The sequence below is a fragment of the Ictalurus punctatus genome, chromosome 14, assembly GCF_001660625.3.
Source record: "Ictalurus punctatus breed USDA103 chromosome 14, Coco_2.0, whole genome shotgun sequence".
NCBI classification, from domain to species: domain Eukaryota; kingdom Metazoa; phylum Chordata; class Actinopteri; order Siluriformes; family Ictaluridae; genus Ictalurus; species Ictalurus punctatus.
In genome coordinates this window covers 4,053,820-4,074,593 of record NC_030429.2, presented here as the reverse complement: position 1 = coordinate 4,074,593, position 20,774 = coordinate 4,053,820, and the positions used below count along the sequence as shown (strand labels likewise).

The following is a 20,774-nucleotide window of genomic DNA, read 5'->3' as shown; positions in this document are numbered from 1 at the left end:
TTTTCACGCTCCTGACATGCTGCACTAAGCGTAGGAATTCAACAATAGAATTATTAATATTTCCCCACCCATCAACCTCCTCTAAACCAACTACAGACTCACGTGGCATATGTACAGTATGTACTATTCCAGACCATTACTGAGTACTAACAATAACCGATTTTCCTATTACAGTTTGAATTTTTAAAATGTGACCGTCAACCCCATCAAAAGCTCTGTTGTGTGTACCAGTGTGAGGGAAATTACTCATTTTTACCGTGTAACAAGTTTGTTTTTGTTCTGTTTCATTCTCATGTGAGGATAACGCCTAAGAAGGCCATGTCATGTCACTGAGATCAGTACCGAATGTGTATCTGCGTACAGAGACACAAACATGTTCTTCTGTTCAAGGTTCGTCTAAACATCTTCCAAGATCCTAAAACAAAGCCCGTTTGAACTGACTCAAACTGCTTCTTATCGGTACACAGAATTATGTCATGCTCTGCGTTTCATATATACGGTAGTGGTTTAGTACAAGGGCTTCAGAGCGCTCTCATTACTCTATCCTGCATTAACCATCTTTCTGTAATAAACCTTTTTACCTTCAGAGGACGAGTCTAATTTCCACAACACCAGTTTTCTGGAGTTTGTAACAGCGCTCGTCGCTGCGTGCGAAATCACTGAACGTTTTTCACAGCCGACTTGGAAAGCTCATGGCCACGGATGTTTTGATTCTGCCACGATAAGTGTCACGTTTAATCTTCCAGATGTACATAAGATACGCAGCCATCACACCATTCCGACATGGATTACTCTTCTAAAACAACACACCGCTTCTCACTAGACTGTAAAAACAGTGCAAAAACTGTTCCTTTGGTTTTTAGTCACTTAAGTAACACATGTTAAGGACATCATAAAATGTCCAAATGTTACAGTGGTGCTAAATTACAAATCAGGAATGTAGGGCGGTCAAAGCTTGGGGTTGCTGGATATTCGTAAGCTTCATTTGGGAAACCCCCGCCGGTTTAAAGGCTGCCAATGAGCATTCACACACATCAAGTACTACAGGTTACTGCCCTGAGAGCCTGGTAGTGAGGCACTGACAGACTGCTCTATTCTTATCCATGAGATTACAACAGGATTGGAGATTTAGGCACCACAAACAGCCGGCCAGGCAGACATATAATCAGCCCTGGTAATATTGGCGCCCTTGGTAAAGATGGGTAAAAAAAATATTGTTGGTTAATTAGCTTTAATTAACCTCACACTGTAAATATGGGAGAAATCTAACCTTTAAGTGAAGTACATCTACACTACCGGTCAAAAATTTAGACACACCCATTCTTTATTTTTATTTTACATAATAATAATAATAATAAAGTTATCAAAACTCTGGAGTAACACAAATGGAACTATGAGAATTATGTTGTGATAAAAAAAATCCAAAATAATTTCGTATTTTAGAATCTTCAGAGTCGACGCCCTTTTTTACCTAGAATTTCCAGAAATGTATTGTTGGTATTTTCTCGACTGATTTCTTGAGGAATTTCCCTGAGATGCTTTTTAAACAGTATTAAAGGAGTTCACACCGACGCTGGACTCGTATCGGCTGCTTTTCAGAATATCTCGCTCCGAGTCGTCCGCTTAAAATTTTATTTATTTTTTCATAAATAAAATGTTCGTTTTCTAATGAAAGAATGAACACGTTGGCACAATGATATTTTCGTCTACAACGTGGATTTCAAACATTTAATCACACACCTTCAGATCAGAGATCATGAGAAACATTTCAGTCGAGTGTCTCCAAACTTTTGACCGGTAGTGTGTTTGTTTATATATTAAGAAGTGTAGCGCACTCTATTATTATTTGGCAGTGTAATCTCTTACAAATTCAAATGACTTTTTTTTTTAAAAATCCTACATCACCAAATCAAAACACAGCTCATTGGCTGAAATGGTCGCGTTCTGACAGCGGTAGATCAATCATAACAGACTGGGACATCTGACCAATCAGAGCAGAGTATGCTCTCTGAAAGGAGGAGTTTAGAATGAATCCTTTAGAACGGATCATTGAAGGAGTCGTTTGTGACACTGGGGGGAAAGGTAATGCTTCAATTTAATTTATGAGCACATTAAAGTGTTTTTTGACCTCGGATGCAGGTAAATTTTTGTGAGTCCTTTAAAACAAAAATGAGGCACGTTTCAAAACCATAATAGGTGCACTTTAAGAGAGAGGGATATGTCCCTTTCTTGAGTGGCAGACACTTCGTCACCACCGCTACGCTTCCGACAACTCTCTCAATCTTTATAAAAAATATATATATACACAACTGGAAAATACTATAAATCTACAAGTTGGAATAGTTTGAATTGCAAGAACACGAGTATAAACACAACAAGGCTGTAGTAGATGAGTTTTCCTGTTCGGCGTGATGACGTATAATTTCCCCGACACCCTCTGTAGTGCCATTTAACCGCTTGTTAGCAACCGTCTGTTTCAGGACATGTAAAAGCTTTTTAAAAAAATCCTGAGTGGAATACTACTGATGTATTTTGTGTCGTAGTATAACACATGAACATATCTTGAGCTTATGTTAACCACAGACCTAATTTCAGGCATTTATCCATAAAACCCATTCGAAAAAAACCTATTGACTTTGTGACGATGGATGTCGAGTACACAGGAAAATTAAGTCGAGATCACGAGAAAACAAAAGAAAAATAATAATAATGCATGGCTGCTTATGGCTTCCATACTAGGGTCTAAAAATTGCCACTAAAATGAAAATGGCCACTATAATTTAGCTCTAAACAAACACTGGACCTGAATAGCTCACGTTAACGTTTGTAATAAGGGTGTGTAATAATTGTGCAGCCATTTTGGCCAGGACTGCTAAGCTACTTCCTGGTTAATTAAAAGGTTAAATAAAACAAATGAATGAATGAATGAAGAAAACAAACACATTACTCCTTACAATATTCCACAAGACCTGATCACATCCCTACTCTACAATAAACAAGAGACAAATACAATTCTTACAAAATCAGTTTTATTGGGGTCAAAGGTCAAACCACTAACTGTCAACATGTTGCCAGTGCAAAGTCCAATCCCGTGTGTGTGTGTGTGTGTGTGTGTGTGTGTGTGTGTGTGTGTGTGTGAGAGTGAGAGAGAGATCTATAAGCACTGATGTAACACAGAGCCGTTGGAACGTTCTTGCCAATCTGCAACCTACAGCACAGAAATAAAGCAGATGCTATGAGATATACATGACAAATAAAGCATTTTTTTAGTACATTATTACCACCAAGCTTCAAGTAGTCCCAGTATTTTCTCATTTTCTATGTCGACACTTGAGTAGACTCCGGAAAATAACGAGAACTGCCAAAAATATACGAAACATGCATGCAAACCAAACGTAATGTAATACGTGGAAACAAAAGCAACCAATGCCTTCGCTTTCCTGTTTATTTTCTAAAGCGACACCTGAAAATAGTTTCCGTTACGAACAATGATATCAAAATAGTTTCTGAAGCATTTCTAATATTTTTACGTGAGTTTTTGTGTAACGATGGAACCGGCTGCCTGCTTGTACACGGATGTAAACACATTCCAAAACGTTAACACGTCACTAGCGTAGTACTCAGTGCTACGGCTAAATCCTCACCTTCACACGTAGATTCCAACCCAAAGCAGCAGGAAGAGAACGCCGAAGCCCATGAAGAGTGACGCGACCAGTGAGATGAGCAGCTCCTTGTATATGTCTCGTGTGTATTTCGTGGACGTTACCTCGTAGCTGGAGCGGACGGGGTTAAGGACATAAACAGACAAGCAAGGGGTGTAAATCAAACGGACACACTTTCTTGTTTCCTGCATTGTGCGAACACTTCACCGGGCTGTCGATGTAAAGGATACACAAAGAACCACGCTGTGAAGAACATGCCGATGGCGAGCAGCACCACGGTGAGGTGAGGAAACACGGCCGGGTTCACCGGACTCGTGTATCTGGTCATGGCCTCCAGCTCCTGCACAGAGGAACAGCAGAAATGAGCAGCGTCCAATGACTCAGATGTGGAACACAACAGTTCAGACACGGTGGACGACTGGTTACCTCACCGCTGAGTTTTTCAAAATACTGATTAAAATGCCTCTCTGTATAACAGTGTCTTCATGTTTATTTAAAAAGAAACAATCAGGTTCCTTACTCCAGCGGTTCTTATCACGTTTATGCGACTCCTTCTGGACTCGTAAATCCTACTCCAGCCACCACTGAAAACCTTTCTGGCTGTGCGATCCGCTGCTGTTTCGTACCTGTTACATTGATACCTCTTACTCTGCTGCAATGTCTACCACGTTCACAACTTAAAATCATACACACCAAAGAACACAGCATTCCTGACCAGAACTAACCGAAACTACTTCCTACTTTTGATTAAGCAGCCCTCCAGACCTGCACGCTTGTTGGATGTTGGATTTTGTTTTTGTTTAGAACATAGAACACTGTCTTTCAGCTTTTAACGACAGTGTGATATACACGGACAGTGACTACGTTTACATGGACAGCAGTAATCTAATTATTGAGCTTATTCTGAATAAGACAATATTGTGATTAAGCTGTTTACATTAGTCACTTTTAGAATATTCCTTTCATGTTCCCGTTTTACATGTTATAGAACAGAGATCGATTAACGACACACGTCATCACGCCACGCCGTCCGACGTTCCCTCCAGAATTTCACGTTTCGACGTACAGTTAGTCTTCGTTACGGAACCGTATACAGTTTTGGGTGTTTCATTTTTAATTTTACGAACGCTTCAAGTGCAATTAATTGTTTGACATGCTATACAAGTGAGCAGTTGAGGGTTAAGGGCCTTGCTCAAGGGTCCACTAGTGGCAGTGCTGGGATTTGAACTCATGATGTTCCTATCAGAAGACCAATAACTCTTAACTGCTGAGCTACTACTGCCTCAGAAATTATTGAATTGAAACTATCACGTCTTGTAAGACTTAAACCCACAATTTGAATTTTTTGTTTGATTGTTTTTGCTAGTCGATTCATATCAGGACACCGTGATATTTCTAGACTATTTATCATACCGTGAACATATTATATCAGAATACCCTTTGCGCATGCGCAAACTAACCAGCAAGTCGTGTAGTACACAACAGGGTTAGGTGTTTATATATATATATATATATATATATATATATACACATATACACACACACACACACGTCACTATATTACTCGATATATCATCTACAGTGGAATCATTGGACTGAGAATCAGATATAACTAACACACACACGGTTGTGTATGAAGCTAGCCTGGAAGACGTTAGTTAAATTACGCGCACAGCTAACAATAATCCACCAGTCTTATCTCGAATTAAGACACCGAGGCTCACTCTTTAATTAAAATGAATCACACAGGCAAAAAAAAGCGTTTATATTATTTGAAATTACGCGCAGAACTCACCATAGTGACGGCTCGTAGTTAGTAGTAGATTCACCCAAACCGGAAGAGCGTAGAGAAAAGCCACGTATGTGAAGACGTCAACTCTCGCGAGATTTCGAGAACTGACTAAACGCTTGTGAGGCTTTTCAAATGAAAAATCTTTATTTATTTTTTTGTGTCCATGACTGTTTCATGACTATGGAGCATAGTACACCCTAATAATTTTTTTAAAATTACGCTTTAATTATGAAAGTGTTAAATTATTATTTTGCTGCACAGCCTTAGTAATGTGAATATACTCCTTTGTGGCTAAAGGTATGTGGACACCTGACTGTCAGGCACATATGTGGTTCTTACCCCAAATCTGGCCACAAAGGTGGAAGCACACAGTTGTATAGGATGTCTTTGTATGCTGTAGCATTACTATTTCTCTTCACTGGAACTAAGAGGCTCAAACCTTTTCCAGCATGACAATGTGCACAAAGCGAGCTCCATGAAGACATGGTGTGTTAGTTACAGTGGAAGATCTCGAGTGTCCTACACAGAGCTCTGACCTCAACACCTCTGAACACCTCTGAACACCTCTGAACACCTTTAGGATGAACAGTGACTGCACCCCAGACCTCCTCAACATCCCAACAATGCCTGATCTCACTAATGCTCTTGTAGCTGAATGAACACAAATCCCCACAGCCACGCCCCAAAATCTAGAGGAAAGCCTTCCCAGAAGAGTGGAGGTTATTATAACAGGAAAGGGGAAATAAATCTGGAATGGGATGTTCAACAAGCACATATGGGTGTGATGGTCAGGTGTGCACATACTTTTGGTCATATAGTGTATCTCGTCAACATTCGACTGTCATGAGCGCAGCAAAGGACCAGCAAAGCAAGATTTTCTGTTGTCACTTTTCCACACTCACTGCTTGCTTGGCTTTGTATTATAATAATGCATTATATAAAGTACCATGCAAAAGTCACAGACTACCTTTTTCGTTCAGTCAAATGGCCATTCAGTACTTAATGTTAATTATTTGGTGGCAAACAATAATAATGGGAAAATGTACAGTACATGAATTCCACTTTCAGACAAACAGCCATGCAATACTTATTTATGTAGGTCAGTATTAAAATTCAATATTACAAATAAAATAGCTTTTTACCGTTGAAGGCCTGCTGGAATTTCTTTTAAATACTTTTCTCCCATCAATGTTGTTCGTTATTGTTATTGTTCATAAATTACATGCAATTGACCTGCATAAGTAAGTAGTACTGCATGGCTGTTTTACTGTTTTGCCACCAATTAATTAACAGTAATATCTTTTTGATTGAAAACAAAAGAGCGGTCTCGGACCTTTGCACAGTACTGTAAATTTTTATATAAATTGCATAGATCAAGCGCATTGTCATTATACTGTGTATTATATTATACACAGATCAGCCATAACAGTAAACCCACCTGCCTAATATTGTGTAGGTCCCCCTTGTGCCACCAAAACGGCTGTGACCCGTCGAGGCACGGACTCCACAAGACCTCTGAGGTGTGCTGTGGTATCTGGAATTTGGCGGCCAAGTCAACACCTGGAACTCTTTGGCATGTTCTTCAAACCATTCCTGAACAATTTTTGCAAAGCAGCAGGGCGCATTATCCTGCTGAAAGAAGCCACTGCCATTAGGGAATACCATTGCTGTGAAGCGGTGTACTTGGTCTACAAGAGTGTTTAGTTAGGTGGTACATGTCAACATCCACATGAATGCAAGGACCCAAGGTTTCCCAGCAGCTTGCCTTCTTCACCCGTTCTCCTTCCTTGGAACACTTTTGGTAGGTACTAACTACTTTGGACATGCTCTGACAGTCGTCTTGCCCATTTTTCCTCCTTCCAACACATCAACATTGAGAACTGACTGTTTGCTTGCTGACTTATATATCCCACCCCTTTACAGGTGCCATTATAGTGAGATAATCAATGTTATTCAGTGTTGTTAAAACCATCCATCAGTGGTTTTAATATTATGGCTGATCAGTGTACAATGCCCTTTATTAATATAGGCACCAAAGATTTATTATTTTTTTTGGATAAACCTGTGTTGTGTTTGCAATTGTTTGATATCGATGAGAGCAGAGTATTTTTGTGAATTTTTTTTTAACAAAAGATCAAAAGGTTAAACAATAAAGACACATCTTCACAGTCTTTACCTTTTACCAAGGGTGCCAATATTAGTGGAGGGAACTGTATGTACTGTATTTATATACATATAATAACAGCCAATGTGTTGTACAGTTTTTATGTTCTGTTTTTATACCTCCTCCACTGATTGATGGAGTTGATTATTTTCCGTCTTCCTGTCCGTCCGAGATTCTCGTTAGTGCAATATCTCAAGAACGAGTGGTTGAATGTTTGTAGTATCATAACCAGCAGATTAACTGATTAGATTTTGGAATTGGTCAGTCAAGGTCACTGCAAGGTCCTATGTTTAAAATGTTTTTTTTTTTCAATAACTTCCTTCCTGTTTGACGTATATATTTTAAAGGGTATTTCCGGTATCCAAATTAGTAACAAGAAGGACTTGTTATACAAAGCACTAGATGAAAATCGTCTGCAAAACTCCTGTTAATCTAACCCTTTGGGGTGCTCAATATAAAAAATTAAATATTGTAGGTAGAATAGATGGATGGCTGGATGAACGCAAAAGAAATAGTCCAAACAGGCAAAATATTTCACTGCATGTTTCATTTTTACTGACATTAAAAAACAAAAAAACAAATGAATAAAAATCAGCAAACTATCTCACATTCACACAGCAAGGACATGAAGGCTGTCTATCGGGTAGTCTAATAATCACAAAAGCAGTCTGGAGTATGATTACACTTCCCCTGCGTTTAACATACAGTAAATGACCCATCTTTGAAGAAATTCAATTAAAATATCATTCATTTATATCATGATGGGGGAGAACTTCAAGTTGCTTCTTTAAACTTAAAAACAAACACAAATGTGGAATATGAATTTGAGCTGTTAAGTGTCCATACTCTTAGTTTGACAACAAAAACAAATATGAAGAAATTAATAACCACATTCCAAGCAACAATCCTGTGGATTCTCAGTGGTGGGATCCACAACATAAAATACAGCTCTGCAATACCGCAGAACACTGAAAATATTAGCGTGGAGATAGTGCTGGAGACTAGCAATCCATTTCATTAAGCCTCCTTGTAGAGTTCTCGTTGGGGGGAATGAAATAATAATAATAAAGAAGACCAGAATTATGTACTGTTTACTCATTCAACACCTGAACCGTTCGGTTTGGTTCATCACGGAACACACACGGTGTCTTTGAATAGACTTGTGAGTTGTCATTTTTTGTTGCAGTGAAAAACAACAACAACGACACTATGAATATCCAAATAACCTAGAATTTAGGCTACAGCTACAGTTTATTACTAAAGTGGTTGCACATGTCTAGAACATATCCGGTTAGTCATTAAAAGTTCCAAAGCACGGAATGATCATGGTCTTAAGAGCAACAGGAAGCTCGTCAACACAATACAAGCAATGCTGTTCTTAGAGAGGATAATTATCTCACACAGCCACGTGATTTACATTTACATTATAGCAAATACCACACAGGATCGTTGAGATTTTGTTTCTTCTATGGACTGCAATGTGCTATCACTCTATCCTGAATCTGTTACTGATGTTAGCAAGATTTAGTGGACTTTAGTTTGTTGCATTACTACGGCATGTGCGCCGATACTCACTACTCACTACTAACACTACGTTCCCATAATATACTGCAACAGCTCAGGGTTCTCTAGTTTCCTCCCACTGTCCAAAAAACTTGCCAGTAGGTGGATTAGTCCTAGGTGGGAGTGTGTGTGTGTCTTAGCAAGTAAAAATATCTCTAATATAGTCCAATGTACCTAGTATTTCTTATTATAAGATCACAATAAACCGAATATAAGTTCATTAAACCTATTTCTAGACATTACTCGTTTTCTTGTTCTATCGGCAGATAATTTCGCTTCTTTCTAAAAATAAATGCTTAATCTGCAAGACAATTTCAAGCTTGAAATGAGTACAAGTGGCTTGAAATACATTTAATCATTTAGTGTAATCTTATTAATACCAGATCGATTTGACATCTGTTCGAGGTATTTCCACTTGCTAAGATGTCATTTTTTGCAACAGTCTGGTGTGTACAGATACCAGTGTACATGTACACAGACTTTAAATATTACATTATTATATCCACTCATATATATATATATTAAGAATAAATAAGTGAAACAAAAGATTTTAGTGTTTGCAGTAGTTTTTGAACATCCGTGTTTCTGAAACGCTTGTGTTGTGTTTGCAGTAGTGAAATCCTTTTGTCATGATTCATTGAAAATGACCAGGAGAAGTAGTCTTAGTAAAAGTAGCTTCAGTAAACTGGTTAAATAATCCTCAGAGCTCCATTTCAGACCGTCACTGTGTAAACAGGGACGTGTACGGCCGTGTGTTCTCCTCAGCAGGATATCCTAGTCACATCCTGCAGTTGTGAGGATTTGTACACTAACAGAGGAACGTTTGATTTTCCGTGCTGCCCATTTGTGTAAAGAGATTCAAAGTAGACACGTTTTCGAAACAGACATTGCGGTTCGGTAATGTGAAAAACCGGGTCAGATTTCATGTCATGCTACGTTTCTGCAAACCTAAAGGAGAAAATCAATAAAGGCAGATAAGGTCACATTGTAGACAGAGCGTTCATAGGGCTCGATGTGGATCATATTAAGATTTCAGCTCTTCTGGGACAATAATGAATTAATTCGTTAAGAGATAAGCTGTTATATTAGGTGTAATATTGTGTAGTATATGACAGAAATTGGTCAAACTTCAGCACACAGAGTCAAAGCTACACATAGCTACAGGTTTTTGCACACTATGCAGTCAGTCATCACTGGGTCAGGGCATGAAGGATGTCCTTCACGAGCATCGTACCAATCACCATCTTCTCACAGTTCACAGTGAGCTGGGCTTCTCCGGCCTCCTTCTTCACCACAGTGACGAGCACAAGGCTGTCGCCGCTCACCGTCTTCCCAGCAAACCTGAATACGGGCGACGGAGAAGGAGGAACAGGAGGGCTGAAGTGAAGCAAAGTCAAGAGCAAAAGAGGCCAGAAAATACAGACGGCAGAGAAGAACCAAGCAGACAGGTATAAACAGCAGAGAGGTGAGCAGCATATTAATACATATTAATCTTTCCATATCACATTACAGAGGGTTTGGACACGTTCAATTTTTTTCCACACTTTATTGTGTTATAGATTTTATTTAAAATGGATTCAATTGATCCTTTTGGCCATCAACCTACACACAATAATCCATAAAATCCACAACATCAAGAGCTGAAATCTCTCATTTAGATTCAGACCCCTGGCTAAGGCACTTCAAACTGAGCTCATGTGCCTCATGTTTGCTTCGATTATCTTGAGATGTCTCTAGAACTTGACTGGGGTGTACCTGCGGCAAATTCAACTGATTGGACATGATTTAGAAAGTCACACACTTGTATGTATGAGGTCCCACAATTCTCAGTGCATGTCAGACCAAAAACCTAGCCATGAGGTCCAAGGAACTCTCTGTAGACCTCCATGATCAAATTGTGCTGAGACAAGTTTGGCATTTTTAAAGCTTTAGACATGAAGCTTTCAATGTTCCAAGGAGCACAGGGACTAATGTTCCAAGGGACCCATTATTGTGAAATGGCAGAAGTATGGAAAAACCTGGACTCTTCTTAGAGCTGGGCATGTGGCCCAACTCAGTAACCGGTAAGATGACCAAGAACCCAATGGCCACTATAACGGAGTCCTCCATAGACATAGGAGAGCCTGCCAGAAGGACAACCATCTCATTATTACCCCATCAATCAGGCTTTATGGTAGAGAGTGGCTAGATGGAAGCCACTCCTGAATAAAAAGCATATGGCAGACACTTAAAGGACCCTGATGGCATTAAGAAAGTATTCTCTGGAATTTTTAGGCTACGTCTGCTGAAAACCACTACTCATCAACTGCTAATACCATCTCTATGGTGAAGCATGGTGGTGGCAGCATCATGCTATTGGGGTGCTTCATAGTGCAGGGACGGGGAGACTGTTCAGAACTGAAGGAAGGATGAATGCAGCTAAATACAGAGAGGTGTTTGAAGAAAACCTGCTCCAGTGTGGACACGACCTCAGATCTTTCAGCATGACAACAAACCAAAGCATACAGCCAAGACAACGCTGCAGCGGAAAGTCTGAAGAGTCTCTCAATGTGCTTGAGTAACCCAGCCAAAGCGCACACTGGACCTGCCAGGAAGAATGGGAGAAACTGTCCAGATCCAGGTGTGCAGAGCTTATAGTCTTACCCAAGAAGACTCAATGGTGTAACTGCTGCCCAAAGTATTTCTACAAAGTACTCAATAAAAGATCTGAATACTTATCTAACTGTGAGATTTCAGTTAATTTAGAATAAATTTGCTAAACTTCCTAAAAACTTGTTGTCATTATGGGGTATGACTGCAGACTCGTGGCCAGAAAAGTCAATATAATCCATTCGAAATGAAATCTATAACACTGTGTGAAAGGGTCTGAATATTTTTGAACCTACTGTATAATCACCAGTAAAAATCACCTGAAAGAAAGTGTGTGCATACAAAAGTGAGTGTGTTTCCCCCTCCATGCCTTACCTGCACTCTTTCTCAGAGCCACAGGGTACTCTGCTGAGATTAGCTGTAGCAGTGACTCTCTCTACAATAACGTGATCACTCTGACACTTCTCCCCCAGGCTTAGCTTCTCTGAGAGTTCATTCATTCCCATCAGCTGACCTGTAGAACAGTGAACATAAATATGCCCATCAATTCATATTCAATACTCAATAATCAAGACATTAGAAGTGACTATAGAGATATAGATGATCACTATAGAGGTGTGCTCAGGAACGGTTTTTACGCCGGGGAAAGCTTGAACAATCCTGCAGTTTATTCATTTTGTTTGTACCTGACTGCAATAATGGACTTAACTGTTTCAGTTGCCCAAAATATAATGGATTAGTCATTTAAAATACAGTGACCCTGACTGGGATAAAACAATCTCTGAAGATTAATGGATGATGTAATACATCTAATACACTCCCGTGACCTTTGTTTTCCCCTCTGACCACATGTTCTGAATGCGGCATACCTCAGAAGCGGGAAGCTGGCGTTCTGAATTATGTCATTTTTGACCTCTGTGTACTAGAGCCATAAAGTGGGGAAAAAACCATGACGTCTCCATGGTCATCTTTTGTTAGCAACAAGCTAGCCAGCTAGCTGAACAGTCAGTGTTATAGATTTAACAAGCGAACAGGTCTGTATGTTGACTGATCTAAAGTAAATATATAAACTGTATATAGAGTATAACTCGCTTAAAGATAAAAAGAGCTACTTTGTTTACTGTTCGTGCTGTGAGCGACCACGTTGATTTGACGTTCCTTGCTGAACCTGGCGTTAAGGAGGCCGAGTGTTTCGGGGAATTTCGAGTCAACGAGAGCTTTTTATTTGGTCGTATGAATTACGACCGTTAGCTGAATGCACCAGATAAACCGAGCCAACTCTACATCGCTGCACATTTAGTTGTCTAGGTTAGTATAAAAGCTCAACAGCATTTTAAACATCAGGATGCACAAACCCCAAAGTTTCTATAGGTTATAAATTGCACTATGAATGCGTTAGTGGTTCTGGTTTTGGGGTCCAGTCACTATAAGGCAGACCACAGAGCAGACAGGAGATTACGACTGATTCTGTATCTGTCAGTCATTTACTGTACCTAGACTGAATTATCATACATGATATCTGATATTTTCTTTAAACTCACCGACATGACATGCATTAAACTGATCAGGAAACTGATGTGTCCAAGTTTTGAGACTGCTTATATACTCTAAATCCTGATTTATTTATTTCTTTTTTGCTGCATGATGGACTGTATGTGAAACATTTTGTGGGATAATTGGCTTTGATGCACTGGTGAGAGATGCAGTTGAATGTTTGTCCCACGTTACGTGAGAAATAATTAGTCGTGCTTAGTGTTGCAAAGACATCCACTAGAATTTGACAGCACGGCTAGAAGCAGAGGTACAGACAGTGTGTGTATTGGGACAGGCAGGACTGAGGCGGGAGGCAAACTATCAGGCCTTTAGTGGAACTTACCGTGTAATAGCGTCTCTAAAGGACAGCGACAAAAATGAACCCACACAGAAGGAGAAACGAAAAAATAGGACAGAGGAACATTCAGTACTTGTAGCTGTTTCAGAGATCCAGTGTTGCTTATTAGTTAGCAATTACACACTGTGACAGAATGAGTGCTAATACTGTATGCCCTATGTGGAATATTATACATCTGTTACATTAAATAATTGTAGCAGAGACTAGTCTGGCTCATAATACGGAGGTTTAGTGTAAGTAAAGTTGATAAGAATAATAAACCAAAAAAAAAAACACATCACGTTTATGATGTCAGAGTCAGAGGAACATCTGATCATCTCACCTTGCTCTTTCTTAAACTCATTCTCTGTCAGAAAAACAGGCATCATCAGTTCTCCGACTGGTGGCTGGATGGACACAAAGAACTTCCGAGTGTGAGTACTGATAAAAAAAACAAACAAAAAAAAAACAACAGCAACAAAAAGAAGCAGACAAGAGGATTAAAAATAATTTAATGGTATAAACTGGGATTTGAACTGTAGCGTATTGTAATGTTAAAAAATACACAGCATCAATACTAACACAGGTTCAGTTGGACTGAATGTTTGTTTCTCACCAAAGCTGGAAGTTGGCTGCTTGCGTGGAGTCGCAGAAGTCAATGCCCATTACAACAGTAACGGATTCGCCTGCGGGTAAAACCTCTGAGAAAGGAAACAAACAGCGCATCACGAGACACATAACAGTATGTGAAGCTTTAATCACGGCAAATATATTTTACAGACAAAACGATGCAGAGTGAAGTGCCGGGTGATGGTATCATGAGCTTTTTCCCCATTTTCATTTAGATAAATGATTCCCTAAACAAAGCCTTTCCTTGTTTAAATGCAGACTTTGAGCATTTTGAGAACGAGTGCAGTAAATTGTTACTGTTCGCTCAGATTACACAAATACACTGCATGTTAAAATATCTCTCAGACCCAACATACCATACTGGATGTACGCTCTTATCTCTGATATATCAATGACCATGTGAACATCGTCGGTAACGGTAAAAATACAGTGCTATACTGTGGAAGTCGTACAACTGAACGTAGCCTGCATTCACATGCATTGTGTTTCTATGGAATGAGAAATGTGTCACAACAATCTGAATGAAAAACATACCATTCTGAATCGTTTGCCTTTATTTAAATTTGTACACGAAGGCTTATAGTTGAATCACGGCAAACTGAAATTGGATCCCGAGGTTTGAACTGATTAAATCGCTGCTTTTTTTTCCGGATGTAGTGTTTTGAACATTTGTGTCCGAATTTGAAATGGGTTATGCCACCGAGTTTTCTGCGCCCGATTGTTATAAAATTGTATTTGAATCGCATCTTGCACTCACATTCAAGACAATTTTAACTTGATGTCATTCAACTACAACGCTTTATCTCCAAATTCAAATAAAGGCATTCTACATTCACACTGTAGTGGCACATTTCTCATCCCACACATTTCAGGCCTTTGAGTTCATATAAACACAATTTGCAGTGACAAGCACATATGCATTCATCAGATAATGCACTTTTATAAAAAAATGTTAAGGGCCCAATTAGGAAAATGCAGTATATGGCCAAAAGGATGTGCGCCTCTGATCACATCCATATGTGGTTCTTCCCCAGACTGTTGCCATAAAGTTGTATGCACACAACTGTATTGAATGTCTTTCCCTCCATGTAGACATAGTTTGCCAGGGTTGGAGAACTTGAGTGTCCTGCACAGAGCTCTAAACTCAACCCCAATGAACACCTTTGGGATGAACTGGAACACTGACTGCACCCCAGACCTCCTCACCTAACATCAATACCTGACCTCACTAATGCTCTTGTGGCTGAAGGAACAAAAATGTAGTGGAAAGCCTTCCCAGAAGAATGGGGCGTATTCTAACAGCAAAGGGTGTCATGGTCAGCTGTCCACAAACTTTTGGCCATATAATGTAGAACCCTTCACTATTCAAGAAACCATTGAAGACCCATTTTTTCTGAGCCACTTGAGGTCCCCTGCATATGTGTGTGTCTGTGTGTGTGAGTGTGTTTGTGTGAATGAGTGCGTGAGCCTGAGTGAGTGTGTTTTAATGAGTGCAAGTGAATTAGTGTGTGAGGAAATGAGTGAGTGGGTGAATGAGTGTGTGAGTGAGTGGGTGAATGAGTGTGTGAGTGAGTGGGTGAATGAGTGTGTGAGTGGGTGAATGAGTGTGTGAATGAGTGTGTGAGTGGGTGAATGAGTGTGTGAGTGAGTGAATGAGTGGGTGAGTAAATGAGTGAGTGAGTGGGTGAATGAGTGTGTGAATGGGTGAATGAGTGTGTGTGAATGAGTGTGAGTGAGTGTGTATGTGTGAATGAGTGAGTGAGTGGGTGAATGAGTGTGTGAGTGAGTGTGTGAGTGATTGAATGTGTGAGTGGGTGGGTGTGTGAGTGGGTGAATGAGTGAGTGAGTGTGTGAGTTAGTGGGTGAATGAGTGTGTCCGTGTGAGTGAGTGGGTGAATGAGCGAGTGAATGAGTGTGTGAGTGAGTGAGTTAGTGGGTGAATGACTGTGTGTGAGTGAGTGAGTGAATGAGTATGTGAGTGAGTGTGTGAGTGGGTGAATGAGTGTGTGAGTGAGTGAATGAGTGAGTGTGTGAGTGGGTGAATGAGTGTGTGTGTGAGTGGGTGAATGAGTGTGAGAGTGAGTGTGTGAGTGGGTGAATGAGTGTGTGTGAGTGAATGAGTGTGTGAGTGGGTGAATGAGTGTGTGAGTGAATGGGTGAATGAGTGTGTGTGTGAGTGGGTGAATGAGTGTGTGAGTGGGTGAATGAGTGTGTGAGTGAATGAGTGTGTGAGTGGGTGAATGAGTGTGTGAGTGGGTGAATGAGTGTGTGAGTGAATGGGTGAATGAGTGTGTGAGTGAGTGAGTGGGTGAATGAGTGTGTGTGAGTGAATGAGTGTGTGAGTGGGTGAATGAGTGTGTGAGTGGGTGAATGAGTGTGTGAGTGAGTGTGTGTGTGAGTGGGTGAATGAGTGTGTGAGTGAGTGTGTGTGTGAATGAGTGAATGAGTGTGTGTGAGTGGGTGAATGAGTGTGTGAATGAGTGTGTGAGTGAGTGTGTGAATGAGTGTGTGAGTGAGTGGGTGAATGAGTGTGTGAGTGGGTGAATGAGTGTGTGAGTGTGTGAATGAGTGTGTGAATGAGTGTGTGTGTGAGTGAATGAGTGTGTGAATGAGTGTGTGTGTGAGTGGGTGAATGAGTGTGTGAGTGAGTGTGTGTGTGAATGAGTGAATGAGTGTGTGTGTGAGTGGGTGAATGAGTGTGTGAGTGGGTGAATGAGTGTGTGAGTGAGTGAATGAGTGTGTGAGTGAGAGGGTGAATGAGTGTGTGAGTGGGTGAATGAGTGTGTGAGTGAATGAGTGTGTGAGTGAGTGGGTGAATGAGTGTGTGAGTGGGTGAATGAGTGTGTGAGTGGGTGAATGAGTGTGTGTGTCTGTGTGTGTGTGTGTGTGAGTGGGTGAATGAGTGTGTGAGTGAGTGGGTGAATGAGTGTGTGAGTGGGTGAATGAGTGTGTGAGTGAGTGTGTGTGTGAGTGGGTGAATGAGTGTGTGAGTGAGTGTGTGTGTGAGTGGGTGAATGAGTGTGTGAGTGGGTGAATGAGTGTGTGTGTGAGTGAGTGGGTGAATGAGTGTGTGAGTGAGTGAATGAGTGTGTGAGTGGGTGAATGAGTGTGTGAGTGGGTGAATGAGTGTGTGAGTGAGTGAATGAGTGTGTGAATGAGTGGGTGAATGAGTGAGTGAGTGGGTGAATGAGTGAGTGGGTGAATGAGTGAGTGGGTGAATGAGTGAGTGAATGAGTGAGTGTGTGTGTGAGTGGGTGAATGAGTGTGTGAGTGGGTGAATGAGTGTGTGTGTGAGTGAGTGGGTGAATGAGTGTGTGAGTGAGTGAATGAGTGTGTGAGTGGGTGAATGAGTGTGTGAGTGGGTGAATGAGTGTGTGAGTGGGTGAATGAGTGTGTGAGTGAGTGAATGAGTGTGTGAATGAGTGGGTGAATGAGTGAGTGAGTGGGTGAATGAGTGAGTGGGTGAATGAGTGAGTGGGTGAATGAGTGAGTGAATGAGTGAGTGTGTGTGTGAGTGGGTGAATGAGTGTGTGAGTGGGTGAATGAGTGTGTGTGTGAGTGAGTGGGTGAATGAGTGTGTGAGTGAGTGAATGAGTGTGTGAGTGGGTGAATGAGTGTGTGAGTGGGTGAATGAGTGTGTGAGTGAGTGAATGAGTGTGTGAATGAGTGGGTGAATGAGTGAGTGAGTGGGTGAATGAGTGAGTGGGTGAATGAGTGAGTGGGTGAATGAGTGAGTGAATGAGTGAGTGTGTGTGTGAGTGGGTGAATGAGTGTGTGAGTGAGTGAATGAGTGAGTGTGTGGGTGAATGAGTGTGTGAGTGGGTGAATGAGTGTTTGAGTGAGTGGGTGAATGAATGTGTGAGTGAGTGAGTGTGTGAGTGAGTGGGTGAATGAGTGTGTGAGTGAGTGAATGAGTGTGTGAGTGAGTGGGTGAGTGAGTGGGTGAATGAGTGTGTGAGTGAGTGAATGAGTGTGTGAGTGAGTGGGTGAGTGAGTGGGTGAATGAGTGTGTGAGTGAGTGAATGAGTGTGTGAGTGAGTGGGTGAGTGAGTGGGTGAATGAGTGTGTGAGTGGGTGAATGAGTGTGTGAGTGGGTGAATGAGTGTGTGTGTGTGAGTAAGTGGGTGAATGAGTGTGTGAGTGAGTGAATGAGTGTGTGAGTGAGTGGGTGAATGAGTGTGTGAGTGAGTGAGTGTGTGAGTGAGTGGGTGCATGAGTGTGTGAGTGGGTGAATGAGTGTGTGAGTGAGTGGGTGAGTGAGTGGGTGAATGAGTGTGAGAGTGAGTGGGTGAGTGAGTGGGTGAATGAGTGTGTGAGTGGGTGAATGAGTGTGTGTGTGTGTGTGAGTGAGTGGGTGAATGAGTGTGTGTGTGTGTGTGTGAGTGAGTGGGTGAATGAGTGTGTGAGTGAGTGAATGAGTGTGTGAGTGGGTGAATGAGTGTGTGAGTGGGTGAATGAGTGTGTGAATGAGTGTGTGTGTGAGTGGGTGAATGAGTGTGTGAGTGAGTGTGTGTGTGAGTGGGTGAATGAGTGTGTGAATGAGTGTGTGTGTGAGTGAGTGGGTGAATGAGTGTGTGAATGAGTGAATGAGTGTGTGAGTGGGTGAATGAGTGTGTGTGCGAGTGGGTGAATGAGTGTGTGTGTGAGTGGGTGAATGAGTGTGTGTGTGAGTGGGTGAATGAGTGTGTGAGTGAGTGGGTGAATGAGTGTGTGAGTGAGTGGGTGAATGAGTGTGTGAGTGAGTGTGTGAGTGAGTGGGTGAATGAGTGTTTGAGTGAGTGGGTGAATGAGTGTGTGAGTGGGTGAATGAGTGTGTGTGTGTGAGTGAGTGGGTGAATGAGTGTGTGTGTGTGTGTGTGTGAGTGAGTGGGTGAATGAGTGTGTGAGTGGGTGAATGAGTGTGTGAGTGAGTGAATGAGTGTGTGAGTGAGTGAATGAGTGTGTGAGTGATTGAGTGTGTGTGTGAGTGGGTGAATGAGTGTGTGAGTGAGTGGGTGAATGAGTGTGTGAGTGATTGAGTGTGTGAGTGGGTGAATGAGTGTGTGAGTGGGTGAATGAGTGTGTGAGTGGGTGAATGAGTGTGTGAGTGGGTGAATGAGTGTGTGAGTGGGTGAATGAGTGTGTGAGTGAGTGTGTGTGTGAGTGGGTGAATGAGTGTGTGAGTGAGTGGGTGAATGAGTGTGTGAGTGTGTGTGTGAATGAGTGAATGAATGTGTGTGTGAGTGGGTGAGTGAATGAGTGTGTGAGTGAGTGTGTGAGTGAGTGTGTGAGTGAGTGGGTGAATGAGTGTGTGAGTGAGTGGGTGAATGAGTGTGTGAGTGTGTGTGTGAATGAGTGAATGAATGTGTGTGTGAGTGGGTGAGTGAATGAGTGTGTGAGTGAGTGTGTGAGTGAGTGGGTGAATGAGTGTGTGAGTGGGTGAATGAGTGTGTGTGTGTGTGTGTGTGAGTGAGTGGGTGAATGAGTGTGTGAGTGAGTGAATGAGTGTGTGAGTGAGTGAATGAGTGTGTGAGTGAGTGGGTGAATGAGTGTGTGAGTGATTGAGTGTGTGAGTGGGTGAATGAGTGTGTGTGTGAGTGAGTGGGTGAATGAGTGAGTGAGTGGGTGAATGAGTGAGTGAGTGAGTGAATGAGTGTGTGTGTGAGTGGGTGAATGAGTGTGTGAGTGGGTGAATGAGTGTGTGAGTGAGTGAGTGTGTGTGTGAGTGGGTGAATGAGTGTGTGAGTGGGTGAATGAGTGTGTGAATGAGTGTGTGAGTGAATGAGTGTGTGAGTGAGTGGGTGAATGAGTGTGTGAGTGGGTGAATGAGTGTGTGTGTGAGTGAGTGGGTGAATGAGTGTGTGAGTGGGTGAATGAGTGTGTGAGTGGGTGAATGAGTGTGTGAATGAGTGGGTGAATGAGTGAGTGAGTGGGTGAATGAGTGAGTGAATGAGTGTGTGAGTGAGTGGGTGAATGAGTGTGTGAGTGGGTGAATGAATGAGTGAGTGGGTGAATGAGTGTGTGAGTGAGTGGGTGAATGAGTGTGTGAGTGGGTGAATGAGTGAGTGAATGAGTGTGTGAGTGAGTGGGTGAATGAGTGTGTGAGTGTGTGAGTGGGTGAATGAGTGTGTGTGTGAGTGAGTGGGTGAATGAGTGTGTGTGTGTGTGTGTGAGTGAGTGGGTGAATGAGTGTGTGAGTGGGTGAATGAGTGTGTGAGTGTGTGAGTGAGTGGGTGAATGAGTGTGTGAGTGTGTGAGTGAGTGGGTGAATGAGTGTGTGTGTGTGAGTGGGTGAATGAGTGTGTGAGTGGGTGTGTGAGTGAGTGAATGAGTGTGTGAGTGGGTGAATGAGTGTGTGAGTGGGTGAATGAGTGTGTGAGTGGGTGAATGAGTGTGTGAGTGAGTGAATGAGTGTGTGAGTGAGTGTGAATGAGTGGGTGAATGAGTGTGTGTGTGAGTGGGTGAATGAGTATGTGAGTGAGTGTGTGTGTGAATGAGTGAATGAGTGTGTGTGTGAGTGGGTGA

General features: G+C 41.7%; 2 protein-coding genes across 15 annotated transcripts in view; both read right to left on the bottom strand.

The window, feature by feature from the left end:
- Nucleotides 1-3,012: 3,012 nt before the first annotated feature.
- On the bottom strand, nucleotides 3,013-5,503 carry tmem258 (transmembrane protein 258). The gene is given in 4 exon segments (NM_001200830.2): nucleotides 3,013-3,208; nucleotides 3,645-3,773; nucleotides 3,893-4,002; nucleotides 5,458-5,503. Coding segments are annotated over 3 exon segments (240 nt in total). The 5' UTR covers nucleotides 5,461-5,503; the 3' UTR covers nucleotides 3,013-3,208; nucleotides 3,645-3,646.
- Nucleotides 5,504-8,150: 2,647 nt separating this feature from the next.
- Nucleotides 8,151-20,774, bottom strand: part of LOC108275438 (adaptor related protein complex 3 subunit beta 2) — a 58,659-nt gene continuing 46,035 nt past the window's right edge. For 8 of the 14 annotated variants that reach the window (XM_017486268.3, XM_017486267.3, XM_017486269.3 and 5 more), the window contains 4 exons: nucleotides 14,257-14,341; nucleotides 13,984-14,081; nucleotides 12,146-12,284; nucleotides 8,151-10,558 (listed from right to left, as the gene is read on the bottom strand). In XM_017486268.3, the coding sequence (XP_017341757.1) occupies nucleotides 10,372-10,558; nucleotides 12,146-12,284; nucleotides 13,984-14,081; nucleotides 14,257-14,341 (509 nt within the window). In that variant the 3' untranslated portion in view covers nucleotides 8,151-10,371. The remainder of the gene's footprint in view (nucleotides 10,559-12,145; nucleotides 12,285-13,983; nucleotides 14,082-14,256; nucleotides 14,342-20,774) is intronic. The other 6 variants (XM_053685904.1, XM_017486272.3, XM_053685903.1 and 3 more) reach the window with 1 other exon arrangement.